This window comes from Atractosteus spatula, chromosome 19 (assembly GCF_055471065.1).
Source record: "Atractosteus spatula isolate fAtrSpa1 chromosome 19, fAtrSpa1.hap1, whole genome shotgun sequence".
Taxonomy (NCBI): domain Eukaryota; kingdom Metazoa; phylum Chordata; class Actinopteri; order Semionotiformes; family Lepisosteidae; genus Atractosteus; species Atractosteus spatula.
The window spans coordinates 7,352,094-7,365,910 of NC_142724.1; the positions used below are offsets into that span (position 1 = coordinate 7,352,094).

Genomic DNA, 13,817 nt, shown 5'->3' on the forward strand with positions numbered 1-13,817 from the left:
TGAAGTGTACTGTACCTGCCCCTGGGCATGCCCCCCTGAGGCCAGCTCTTCATGTCCGCAGTCGGGTACATGGGCCCACCCTGAGGGTGCTGCTGCATCATGGGATTCTGGGGGGGGCCCAGGCGAGCTGACATGATGGAGTTGGGGGGACTGCCTGCAGCTCGAACAAATGAAGGGTCACCCTGCTGGTTGATCCCTGGAAGGCAAACCACAGGAACACAGGATTTTTATTCCTTCAACCCATTCAGAATCCTGTCGGTTACCTGGTCTTTTCCCGACTATTTCTCTAATACCATACTCTGACTCCAGTCCCTAAACAGGCTTCCTATAGCTGCAAGGCTGGGATCCATTTTAAAACCTTCATTCCTGCCTACTGCCGTCTTAACCACTATGCTCCAGTTTAGCAGCTCTCCCTATATACCCTCCCAAACCTCACCACTCAGCCATTTCCACCTCTTCATTCCTGCACCTGCAGGTCCTGTTCACTTTTGACCTACCCTTTGAAAAGAGCTCAGTTCCTGACCAGCTGTTAGGGACTCCTCAGCACTAATCAGTTTTGACAGCCCCAATGATCTCTCACACTGCCATGAACTTTTACTACCAGCCAGATACTGCACTCTGCTCAACAGGAGTCCTTCTTTACTGGAATCAGTAACTCCTTACATGTTGCTCAACAATGTTGATTTGCATTGTTTTTATGGTGTGCTGCACAAGTATTGCACCATCAGCATTTTCCAATTTGCTCATGTGTTTTTAATGTACTTTTTTCCAGTAATTAAATTATATTTTTCTATTTACTTAATCTGTTTTTGTATATCTGGTAAGCTAACCCTGAATAGGAGTGTCTGCTAAACACATATTACAAGACATTACTTGGCTCATTAAAGAGGTACACCACTGACTGATTTAAAAACAAGACAACATATACAGATATCTGATAGCTGCCACTAGAGTGCAGCAAAAGCCACTATTTTTTAAATCACCAATCAAGGCTTTTTAGGGGGTGAGCTTAAAATAACTGCATTAAATTTTCACTCGGATTTAAGCGCATTCTAAGATCAGTTTGAATCTCTTGAATTCATGCCAACAAACTTGTAAAAAGGAAATGATCCTATTTCAGTTTCAATTAAACCTTTTCTCCTTCTGTGTTCCTCTCTGTATACCCTCAGTTTCTTCATTTTCACAGTGTGACCTTCCTATTGCTTGATGTTTGGATCTCGTTTGAGCAGAGAACGCTCCTTGTGGTTTTTTGCTGTGCCTGTCTGACTTACACAGCGCTGAAACACACCCACCTTTTCTGTCTGCATTAGCCTAGAGGTCCAAATGTAAAAAGATGGTGAAATTGATCTAATAACTAACAAACAAGAAGTACACAAGTACTCCGTGAAACCGGAGAACTCCAGGGCGCGCTTGTAACCGTAGCTCATTACCATAGTTGGCCGCATAGGAGAACTGCTGGGGGCCAGGCTGGGTCATGGGGGGGCCGCCCATGGGGGTGTCCATGCCGGCGGGGGCGGTGACGTTGGGTGGGGGGCTGAAGCCCCCAGCCGCCGCCTGCTGCTGCTGCTGCATGAGCATCATCATCCTCTGGCGCCGCAGTTGGTGGTTCAGCATCTCCCTGTTCCTCTGAGCCATCATCTGGGCGTTCAGGAACCCGGGCTGGGAGCAGACAAGACATCCACCCTGCGTCATGAGGCCACCAGAGTTTTGGGGGCTTGGGCCCCAGTTCAACCACCCAGACGCAACACTCTCCACTGTATTACATCACACGCTAACTGCTGTGGCATACAGTCACAATAAAACAAAAGTGCCCCCGGCACAGTTTCCTTGAGTTTTGTAACAGAGGAGTGGTTTTCAAATTACTTGTTTCTGTGGATACCCAAAGTCCAGAGGGTCAATGTAAGTAAAAGCTTTTCATCCCCAAAATTAGCAGTGTGGAAAATACAGATGTGAGCTTACAATGGTTCTGCTTTTCTTAGAAGTGACAGTACACATCCATACCACCTTTTTTTTTTACTAACGTAATTCTTTCCCGTAAATTCTTACGAATAGGGAAAATTCATTAAAAAAAACATTTCAATTATTTCTTATGCTGGAAAATTACAATCCGTACCGGACCCCAGAAATGTCACCCCTACTTTTACGTTCTTCACCAAAAAATGAAACGATTATAAGTAACATCCCGACTGTGGTTTGTAGTTTTACTTATATAAAAACAGCACACATAGTTCAATATCATTAATTATACCTGAGTACAGTAACCACTCCATTTGCTTGTTGTGTAAGTACACACACTCACAATTCACTTTATTTTCATTTTTAACACCTTTAGGGTCCAAGATAAAATCTAAACCACAAATATTCTTTTGAAAGGTAAGAGCGCACACAATAGCGGACAACACATGAAGCAAGACGTGGTGAAATATCACACACGTCTCTCCTGCCCCTCCGCAGGCTCTGTTCTGGCTCTTACCTATACTACTTAGTGGAATGCGATGCGCAAATTCAATTTAAAACGACTCATATGACACCTTCCTCTTCACTCTCTACATTTGGCAGAGCTTTCGACATTTTTCTTCGTATTGCTTCTTCGCAGTTTCGAGGTTGGCTTTTGTTATTCGAAATGTGGATAATTCACACGCTCCGTAGCACGAAATCGTCATAAAAAGAACATGCATAAAAAGAAGTATGGGTATTTCTGTATTCAGAATAATATTTACTTAAATGTTCCTCAGTGCAGAAATAACGGCTTCTTACCGAGACTGGTCCATTGAAAATGGAAGAGAGAAAAGCTTGAGAACCACTGACAGGCTACAAATTGAAGTTTATGAACAAGTACTCCCCCCCCCAAACTTTTATGATCTAGAAAGTATGGATAAAACCTGTTGGTAGTAGGGGAATTCATGAGGGAAAGAGTTAGGTTCTTAAGAATCAAATGAGACATATCGATATTGGAAGACCAGCAAGTTTGGAGGTACAGTAAAATTGTGTGAAGGCCTACCTGCCCCCCCATGGGAGCCTGCATGGCAGGCCGAAGACCTGGGTTCCCTGCAGTCGTGTTCTCCATCTTCATACCCAGGCCCTGCCGGCTCTGGTTCATAAACTGTAGGCAGAAAGTCATGTCACCATCACAGAGCTTCACCCACTTGACTTGTTTAACCTGCTACTAAATTCTCTCAGATTCAATTCTAATATTTTAAAATTTGGAATGCCGGGTTCACAAACTGATATCACCAATACTTCCTTATGCCACAGTAAATATTCTATGACAAATTAGGCTAGAAGTGAGGGGGTAGTTACACTGTCCATGGTCGAATTCCCCCTGAAATTGCACAAAATGTGACCACAACAGCTGGGGTCAAAGGCAGTAAAACCGCTTAAGCCTCTAACGGCTAACGTAGAGATGAGGAGGTAAATGAAGCTGGTTTGGAAACACATGTCAATGGTTGATGGTTAACAGGGATTGGCTAAAACCGTGTTTACCTGCTGGCCTTGTAGTCTCTGCACCAGCTGCTGTCGCAGTGGCTTGAGGGCGTTCATCATCCGGGGTCTTATCATATTGGGGCGGGGGTGCATGCCCGCCATGGGGAAGTTGCCCTGCTGGCTCATCTGATTCATCATCGGGTTGAAACCTGGGGGCTGGCCTTGCATAGGGCTACTGTATGCAGACTGCATGGCCATGCCAGGGGGTCCCGGGTAACCCTGGCTATACATGGGGGGCTTCTGGTCCATTACCAAGGCTGGGTCCTGCCCAGGGAAAGGCTCTGACTGAGGGTCCACACCCTGGCCCTGCAGAAACAAAAGCATTCCTTCTTAAATAACAGCGAGCACCAGGTATCTTCCAATGGTATAGCTTTGTTTTGGAATGCCAGATTAAAATTAAGCAGTAGTGTGTAGCAGTATCCACAAAGCAAAAGTCCCAAGTGGGTCACAAGTCACAATCAAAATTAACAGCCTGGTGGTCTGACAAAGACCAGGACAGTACTTTGAAGAACTCAGTTTTTTTTCAGGGCTACTAGAGAGCAGGCATAGGAGAACAGATCAGTGCCATAAAAATCAAGTCTTGTAGATAAAAGAAGACTACTAAAGGGTTGACGATTAGAACAGAAGTCAGTCGAGGGAAAAAAAAGCATAAGCTATCAAAGCTGTTGCTTCCAAAACTGCATGTGACCTGTGAACACTGCCAGGGCAACTACATAGGCAGGACTGAAAGGAACAAGCAGAGGTGTGTCTCACAGCTACAGAAAGCTGCACGGGCATCACTTTGTGGACTGGGCTTTTTTTCTTCTCAGTGCGGAATTATCAGGAAGCAGCGCTCTGACCTGGCTGACGAGGTCAGGGATACCGAGTGCCCGGTCAATCTCCTCCAAAGCCATGACATCGGTGTTGTTGAGCAGCGAGTCCAGCTGGTCAAGGAGAGCACGCTCGTCACTTTGCCCCTCGCTGGTAGCAGGTGGTACCAACAGGTCGTCCAAGGGATTAGCAAACTGCCGCCTGAAACACAGGTAGGAGCTCAAAACCAGGCAAACTCCCATGTGCAATTGCTGAAATCATTGTTTATTAAAGTGCATTGTTAAGTCTGCAATTGAAAGGTCGTTAAAATGAATTTGCGTATTAATTGACTGTCAAGTAAGCATGCAAATTCTGGCTTAACCCCTTAGCATTATTGACATTTATTTGCATTAAAACAATCTCCTCGTGCCTCTCGTAAACGCGTGTTAATTGGAAAGCAGATATCTTATTTAATGGATGTGGTTAAGGGGTGTGTAATTCTCTGAGCAGTAGATCGCTATCTTGTAAGCTGTTAAGTTACAGCTCCATAAAAGAGGCACTGCGCGTTTACAAGAGCGTGAAAAGCATGCCCCGCAGGGCTGCTGAAGGCGGGAGAGCTGTTACCTGCTCTGGCTGCTCTGAGGACCGTGTTCAATGGGCATCACATTCTCAGGCCAGGAAGGGGACTGGTTTGGAGGGCCCTGCTGATTGAAGGGGGTCATGCCCATGTTGATGTCATTCGGCCCTGCAAAAAGTCAATCTTGAATTATTTCTCGAATTTAAATTGTAGCGTACTTCCTAAAGGAAGGCGGTTAGAACAAAGCACTCTCAGAAGGGTCTAACAGTAGGGAAGATGTGAGTTTATGCCACAAGGTGAACATGGTATTTTGCCGGGCATTGCTAATACTTACCCATATCCATAAGCTGCTGTTGTAGCATCGACCTGTTGCCCGGCACACTGTTTGACCTGCCAACCATGGGCCCACCCATCATTGGTTTGGAGCTGTAGTCCATTCCTGGGCGAACCATGGGTGGATGGCTAGAAGTGCCCACAGGGCTGGCATTTGACCTCTGTATGCCCCACTCCCCCGACCCCCCCATTGGAGAGCGCTGTGGGACACCCAGACCCCTGTTCACCATGCCTGGAAAAAAAATTACAACGGATCAGATGTAATCCAGGCATCGTCCTTGACCTCATTAATACTTACGCTTTACCTGCCCCTTTGGTTTAATTCTGCAGGTAAACAGCTGGAATGGCAGAGCTTTACAGTTCTTTGGGTTTTACACAAGGTTAAGAAAGGTTACAAATATTCTGCTCATCAAGCTTGTTCGGCTGCTAATTGTCAGTTGATCCAAGGAACAATCTGAAGGAGATTGGGATGGAGGCTTCAGCGTAGCAGGGGAGTTTGCCCCAGATTCCTATAACCATTTCTGCATAGAAAAGCCTCCTGTTCTTAGTCTTAAATTTACTTTCCCTTATTTTCCATTTGTATCCTCTGATATGCATTAATTCTGAGGAAAGTGCCTGGGGGCTATATCCGATAATACCTTTGAGGATTTTAAATACTTGAATTCAACCACCTTTCCTATTCCAGAATGATAAAAGATAGCCAGTTTTAACAGGCAGTGTACAATATTTCTTCAAGCCTACTAAGCAATCTAAATGCTCTGTTCTGAACTAGCTGCAGAGCAGCATGGCTCCTGCTTGACATGGTAACCAGACCAAATATTTACAAAATATTTTTTCTCCCCATGTTCTAAAAGGGGCCTTAATAAAACATTGTACAATTTCAACAACCTCCCTTGGCTGACACGCATAAAAATGCTTTAACTCTATATCCTAGCAGTTTGCGGGAAACCACATTTTTAGCTAACACACAAGCAATTTCTACATACTTAGAATGGAGTCAAAAAGTACAAAAAAATTAGTTCTCCGAAGAGCTGAGGACACCCACCCATGTTTCCTGGGAAGTTCTCTGGCCCTCCCATCATGCGCTGGTTATCCATGCTCTCCTGCTTAACAAGCATGGGGCAGGGGGCACTACGTCGGCCAAGGGAATTTGCTCCCACTGGGGGCTTACCATCCACAGACACAGCGCGCTGAAAGGGCCCACGTGGCCCCAGCTCGGGGCTCCTCAACCCAGCAGGACTCCTCAACCCTGCAGCGAGCAGACGGAAACGTCAGAAGAGGTCTAACTCACACAGAGGAGACGGGTCACTGCACAAAGATAGATTATTACCGTGCATAGCATCATCCGGACAGGCAGGCTGCTTGTTAGCAACATCACTCCCCGCTCCAACACCGGATTCTTGATAAAAACTGGAGCTGGAGTTTCTGAAACCGCCAAGGATGGTCTCCAGAGTGTCATGGAGCTATGAGACAGAAACAAAGTTAGCTCACCGTCAACACCACAAACAACTTTACAACCGTAGTGAATAATTTTTACTTATTGGAGACATTTACATAAAAGGTCTTATATTCCAAACCACCTAGAAGAAACCAATTGCTTTCCATGGGGATTGAAGCACTTATGTCTTTTGGATGAAGTGACTTTTTTGTTAGGGAAAACATCATTCTTCCAGATAGTGGTTGTTTTAAAGAACTAAGTAGATGTTTTCACCTCTTGTACATAAGTACATTGCTGAAAATCACAATCACATAACTGATCACAGTAAAGTCATTTTTTTAATCATCAAGTCTAGCAAGAAGGCATTGAACTCCTCCCAAACTGTCACATTCAAAACTATCAGCTTGCAGCTACATGCGAAACCTGAACTTCTTGAAAGTTCAACGTAGGCAACAATGGTTGTGCTTTGATTTTTCTTACAGACTGCTCAATACCTCATCTGGTTGTTCGGTCTTGATCTTGTTCTCTCCATTCTCAGGGGTGGAGGGCATCAGGCCTGAGCTGCTGCAAGCATTCTGTTGGGTCTTCCCCTCCAGTTCTTCCAACTTTGGCTTGATGTCTGCGGGCTCTTTGGGGTCGTTATTGAGGAGGTAGTGCAGCAGAGCATGGGTCTTCTTGGGGCTGGGTTGCTCCTGCTTGATGTCTGGCACACCTGCTCCAACTGCTCCACCCACCCCTCCACCTCCTGTGCCAGCAGTGCCAATGGTACCCAGGTCTGCCACTCCAGCCTCATGGCTGCTGGTCTCTTTGCCTGTGGCCTCCGCTGTGATTTTAGCCACCTCATCTGGGGAGTTGCCATTCTGAAGCAGCTTGTGGAGGATCTTGTGTTTCTCCTGCAGGGAGGCTGCGTGATGGGCACTCGAGGAGGAGGAAGAGACTCCCCCTGGGGGCTGGGCAGCAGAGGAAGAGGAGGATGACGAAGAGGACACACCGGTGGAAGAGGGGCTGGTGACGCATCCCACGGGTTCCTTGGGTTCCAGCGTGGATGGGGTGCTCGCGCCAGTTGGAGGAACACCCCCTGCCACCATGCCAAGATCATCAGTAGGGGATGTCAGCAGCTGAAGTAACTTCTTGTTTCCCTTGCTGTCCGACAGTCGCCTCTGGGGTTCTGCACCACCAGTACCAACTTCGCTGCCCTCCTTGGTGCCACGCAAGCTTGCCTGGCTGTCAGGCCTGTCTGTAGCACTCTCTGTTGGGGTATGATGGTGGTGATGGAGATGGTGGTGATGGTCCCCCCCAGGAACGTACATGCCTGCTGGACTAGGCGAGTCCACACGGCCTGCCTTACACTGCTGGTTCTGCTGCTGCTGTTGCTGCTGCTGCTGCTGCTGCTGCTGGGAGGAGTTGATGCTCGGTGAGCTGTCTGGTTTGTGTGCTGGGGAGGACAGGGAGGAAGGCATGGGGTTGCCCACACCTTCGCTGATGGCTTGCAAAGCATTGAGGGAGCTGCTAGAGAAGTTGCTGTTCCCCCCACCTCCGGCTCCACCAGCACTGCCCGGGCCCATTGGAGAGTGCATACCTTCGACACAAGCAGGCAAAAATTCCTATTAGTGCTCAGCCTTCAAGACTTGTAATGACAAGCCAACCACTTTTTCACATTTTTCAACAAATGTTCAAAATTTAAATTGGTGAGGAGACCATGATAAAACACTGGATTACAGACCTTCACTTAGACTTTTTCAGTTACCTTTTTTTTAGTACTGAACACAAACAAAAAATGATGACCAATGACTGGGGTCCGTTATAGTAAGACATCAAGAGAAAATACACAGTATCATTCTCTAATCCACAATGCAGTACTTAATGTTTAAATAAACCAGCAATATCTCACTTAAACTCTGCCACAATAGATGTTCTATGCTACATTGGGAAGTGCTTTGAGATGAAAAGTGCTATGTAAATGCAAGGAATTACTAATATTTTATTATGCCATGGCACTGTTATAGTGAGCAACTGTCACAGATTAAAGAAAGGACAAAATGCTGGAGCTGCTCCCGACAGTTCACTTACTGAACTGAACAGTCGGGTATATTCTGAAACGCAACCACTAATAGAGCTACATGAACTATTTAGTGAGCTAGCCACATCACACCTCTACCAACTGCCCACATGGGTGCCCAGTGCTATGTAACACAGGTGTTTCATTTTATTCTACCAGGGCACTGTACAAAAGCACCAAGTATAGTTATGCTAGTATAGATATACACCTCATGACCAGTGTAAAAACAAGCTTGAAAAACAAAAGCTCGTACAATACCTCCAGGAGAGAACTGGCTGGGGACCATTTTGGGACTCCCACGGGTGCGGGGTGAAACCATGAGGTTCTGCTGGGGAACATTCATCCCAGGACTCCCCTGCGATGGGCTGTTCATGCCCAGGCCATACCCACTGCCCTGGTATGGAGGCTGCTGCTGCATTCCAGGGCCAGGATGGTTCATCTGGCTCATCTGACCCATCTGAGACATCTGGCTCATGGGATTCATCTGCATCATTCTGTTGGTGGCCCCATACATGGAGCCCCCCATCTGGCCCATGTGCCCCGACTCGTTCATGCCATAGCCTCTGTTGCCCCCCATACCCATGCCTGGGCCGGGGGGCATGTTCATAGAAGCGTTGGGGGTGGAATTCCCCATGGGTCTCATGCCCTGGATCATCGGACCCTGGTTTGCACGATATCCATTCTGCTCCCTAAAACAAACAAACAAACAAAAAGATGATCAAAATCTTTTTTCTTAACTGCACAAGCTGCAGTTCCTCAGGTTCTCATCTGAACAAGTCCATCGATACTTCTGATCAGGCCAGGCGTACCCTGTGCATAACGATCAATGAGGAACTGCAAGAATGCTTTTATTTCTTTATTTTTAAATACAAATGACAACCTTCATAAAAAAGACCCAAGACACCGACTACTTACTAGGTAACGTCCTAGTAAGAGTTAACAGAAAAGAAATCGAGCATATTAGAGCATGAACCTTTGTCTTAAAGTAAATACAAATCAGTACAATGCTCTAACAAGACATTTTTTCACGACACTCACAATACCGGTACAATCTTTCCGTGATAAACTTACCAGTGTTACATTTGCAGCCAACAACCAACCTGACCTGAAGCAGCAACACTGAAGCAGAAATGCCCCGGAAAAGAATATGAACTGCTGCACATGATCAGCGCCTGCCGGTCATTGTGACAATCTCACCTGCTCTATCTACCCATGCTAAAAGAATTATGAAATTACAACTTACTTGGCTTGAATGCAACCCAGTTATTAGAAGTGGTTAGAAAAGTATACCTTTGCAGAAGATGGGTGGAAATGAAGCCCTGGGGCTCGTTGGTCATGGGGTTGCGGTAAAGTTTACTTTTGGTTTGTGCTGTCACTGGGGTGCCATCAGACAGTGAGAACCGGTACAGAGGGGTTTCGGCATGACTCTGCATGAAGGCTGAAGGGTGGGAAGAAAAAATTGGTTAATTTATCTAAACCTGATCTACATTGACTTGGATATCAAAACCAGGAGATAAATAAACTCTCATCTGACCTCTTATTTGTACGACTGGGGGAAAAAAAAGAAAACTAAGTATATCATATGCTTCCCAATATTCACAATAAAGCTATAAAGCATAGGTAAGACCTTACTTTTCTATTTTGTACCCCATATGCAAAAAATCTCAAATCAAGCAGTTTCATGAAGTGGCTGGAGCTGTACACGACAGACATATTAAAAACGAGCAAGCCAATGGGCATACCTTCCTGGTAGTGGCGTTTATGAGACCAGGGCTGCCCCTCACTGTGATGCATGAACATCTGGATGCATCTGCGCAGCAGGTCCTCCCAACCTGGTCGCATAGTGGAGCGCAGGGAGCTGTGGTCTATCTGAATCAGTTTCCCTGTTAAAGGAAACCCAGGAGCTTAGGGATAATGAATGCAGCTGTGTGGTTACCAGTTTCAAAATCCAACGTTTCTCCTGTCTCTCAATTCTATCATTACACAATTGACACCAGGAGAACAATTATTTGCACATGGTGGGTCAGTAAGAGCTAGGTGCTTAAAAGTTGTTCTAGCCACATTGTGTTTGCACTACCCTTCAGTTACAGTCCCCCTAGATTTCAATGCATTTGGCTCATTTAGCCCTCAGACTGTCAAAGCCAGTGGAGGTTTGCAGATTCCCCCCTCTGGATCAGATCCGGTAGGTACCTTCATAATCTGCATGTTTCAAACCACAGCTATGATTCTCAATACTTCAAGACAGAGATGATCGCTAAAAATCAAGTTTGGCCACTTGAAGCAGCAATGCCAAATAGAAACTGAGCCGTTTCAACCTCAATGTATCATTTCCCACTGGTCTTAAACAGCTTACCTGAGAGTTCATGCTTTGTGATAAAACTCTCCGTTCGCTCTACAGCAGTAACGCGCCTTGCAACACAGATCATACAAGACTGCAAATCTGGGGAGGAGAAAAAAAATTTTAGCAGACATCCAGTTTACACTCAGGTGTTTCATTCCAAAGGGGGTGGATTTACTTACAATGCACTTACAAGCATGTGCATAAGGTGCTGCAAGACTAGGCTATTCTGGGGGGGAAAAGTATTCAGTATTCACACAACAAGGCTAGAGAGGTCGTACCGTCCCCTTCCTCCATCATGGCTTTGGGCTGCGTCAGTGCGAAACACTGCATGGTCTCGTAGCGGGGGCTCCCCGCCCCCTCCTCAGGGGGGCTGTGCCCATACTTCATCAGCATCCGGCAGTTGAAGGTGTGGCTCTTCTGCCGGGGAGCCTCAGTGGCCCAAGAAACGCCATTCACTACAGGAAAGCATGAAAGGCCGGAGTCAGTCCTCTCAGAAGCCCGAGGTGCAGGGTAGGCTTTCTCAAGTCTTGCATTACAGTTTGATATTCGCCCCAGCAGCGCAAATATCTCTCACAGAGCTCTTCACATGCACCCTCCCAGCGTGATGCTTCAGGACACTGGAACCATTAGCATAATCTGCCGGAGTTCTTCAAATCAGCATTAGGTTGCCTTGAATCCTATAGGCTTGAATTTTTGATTTTATGTAAAGATTCTCACATCCTGGAGGAAGGCTTCCTCAGACTCTTAAGTAACTTAAAATATTTTTATTCTTGTACAGTAATATTTGCAAGCAGGGAGAAATCAAGACATCCCCAAAGGTCTTTCAGCACCTGTTGAATGTACCCATGCTGAACATTCTGATGTTATTAATGCATCATGTGTATCTTGTTTTATTAGATACGTAAAAGTATCAGTTTTATCATTTTTTTTTTAGTTGAGGGAGATAGAACTGTAAAATTCAGCTAAAATGACTCCAAAGTTCAAAAGCAAAAAATTGTGTAGTGAAACTCAAAAAAGCATACTTTTATTTCATACAAAGTGCAGAGTGTGCACTTTGAATGCGTCTGAGATTCAGTTTTTTTTACTGGCACACAATTCACATCTGGCTCATTGGGGGACAAACTCTGACCAGTGTCCACCTGGATGCCGCAGGCTAATGTCTTTTGACTTGACTTTGCAGTCCCACCATGCATGAAGCCCAGACTCGCGAGTTCACAGACTTTTCTACGGGTGGAATGTTTAATGTTCTGAGAAGGCTTAAAGAAAATGGACTTGCGTATGAGTACACCCTTGTGAGGAATAAACATTTGTTAGAGCGCCAGGTCAAAAAACAAATTCAAAGCACTCCAGTTTTTATATCTTCACTGTAATTCTAGTAAACCTAGGAACTCAGCTGAAAGGCTCCTTTGCTAATACAAAACAGAAGAAAAACCCGCTACATTACACTCAGGTTTAGAAAAGACATGCAAAACTAAGTTGTGGTAGAAACATGGCTTCATAGCACAATCACTATTTTACTGATTTTTAAAAATAATTAGCGGAGAGATGTTTTTTGCTTTCAAGCACAATTATTAAATCAGAACGATAAGGAAAACATTTTTTGAATTAACGTATCTTTAGTATAGAGGTAGGTAGGACTCAAATTTTTCGATAACGCGTAAATCTTACCTAAAAAGGGAATACTGCTGTATCAAACAGCATCCATTGAAATGCTCCTCAGCTGACCTCTTCTATTTCCTCAACTTACAAACCTGTCTACTGTTGCACGGGTTTGGATTAAGAATTTGGAATAGGGCTTTAAGTGATTAATGAATGGCTGCAGGCATTCTTCCTAATTTATCAGATGCTCGCAGGAACTACATGTTTAATTCATACAGACCTCTAAGGTAATTTAATATCATGAAGAGTTACATCAGATGAAGCTGTTAAACACTATTAATTGGATTAGGCAAAATGCATAAAACAGACTACCTGTTAAATGAAAAGGGTAACAAATTGCAGTTAAAAAGGTCCTGTAAAAGGTACAACATTTTATTGTACAATATTTCTACCCTGAGCTGCACTATTAATGATTAACGATCTAAAAATAACTTGTCTCATGTCACATAAATGTTTCGGTTGAGAAACCTGTGGTTTCAAAAACATACTAGTTTTGCAAGCCTGTCTGTATGAATGCCATAAAAAGATCTAAAGATTACTGGATGAGGGAAAATCAAAGAGCTGTAATCCAAATGCACAACAAAACTTTGCCCATTTCTAAAAAAAGGAAAACTGTAACAACGAGCTTCCCATTCATGCACAAAAACAGAGGTAAGCCTCTTTCTACATACCACCGATTCACAATAAGGAAACGGAAGTACTGGGATTTGGAAGGCTTACTGTTAGACTTGGGCAGATTTTTGTGGAACTCTTCACGGTCCTCCTCATGTAGGATGTTGTAGACACTGGTGTTTATCAGCTCCTCCTGCTTGAACTGCAGATACTGCGTCACGTTGTCCGACACGAAGACTATGCTCCCGTCCCGGTTAACAACAAACAGGAATCCATCCAGGGCCTAGGAAGGAAGGGTGGTGGAAGAAGTGAGCCGAACCTCCGAAGGACCGCCCAAACTGGTTTAACTAAACAATCCCAAACCATCTGTGTGATGTAGGGCCATACTGTCACTGGATCACTGGATACCGTCCTGCTCGAGTACGTGGGGTCTTATAGGTCTTTGTGGAACTGATATGAACTGATAAGTAAGGAAGACGTGTTTCATTTACTGCTGCTATTTCTATTTCTCTGGAGTTTTTACAAT

At 45.1% G+C, this 13,817-nt stretch overlaps 1 protein-coding gene across 4 annotated transcripts in view; it reads right to left on the minus strand.

The window, feature by feature from the left end:
- ncoa3 (nuclear receptor coactivator 3) overlaps nucleotides 1-13,817 on the minus strand; it is a 60,158-nt gene that overhangs the window by 3,541 nt on the left and 42,800 nt on the right. For all 4 annotated transcript variants that reach the window (XM_088937399.1, XM_088937400.1, XM_088937401.1 and 1 more), the window contains 16 exons: nucleotides 13,400-13,574; nucleotides 11,299-11,475; nucleotides 11,033-11,119; nucleotides 10,422-10,562; nucleotides 9,970-10,117; nucleotides 8,938-9,368; nucleotides 7,115-8,199; nucleotides 6,513-6,645; nucleotides 6,228-6,431; nucleotides 5,184-5,414; nucleotides 4,897-5,017; nucleotides 4,323-4,494; nucleotides 3,484-3,789; nucleotides 3,002-3,103; nucleotides 1,431-1,659; nucleotides 16-196 (listed from right to left, as the gene is read on the minus strand). In XM_088937399.1, the coding sequence (XP_088793525.1) occupies nucleotides 16-196; nucleotides 1,431-1,659; nucleotides 3,002-3,103; nucleotides 3,484-3,789; nucleotides 4,323-4,494; nucleotides 4,897-5,017; nucleotides 5,184-5,414; nucleotides 6,228-6,431; nucleotides 6,513-6,645; nucleotides 7,115-8,199; nucleotides 8,938-9,368; nucleotides 9,970-10,117; nucleotides 10,422-10,562; nucleotides 11,033-11,119; nucleotides 11,299-11,475; nucleotides 13,400-13,574 (3,923 nt within the window). The remainder of the gene's footprint in view (nucleotides 1-15; nucleotides 197-1,430; nucleotides 1,660-3,001; nucleotides 3,104-3,483; nucleotides 3,790-4,322; nucleotides 4,495-4,896; nucleotides 5,018-5,183; nucleotides 5,415-6,227; nucleotides 6,432-6,512; nucleotides 6,646-7,114; nucleotides 8,200-8,937; nucleotides 9,369-9,969; nucleotides 10,118-10,421; nucleotides 10,563-11,032; nucleotides 11,120-11,298; nucleotides 11,476-13,399; nucleotides 13,575-13,817) is intronic.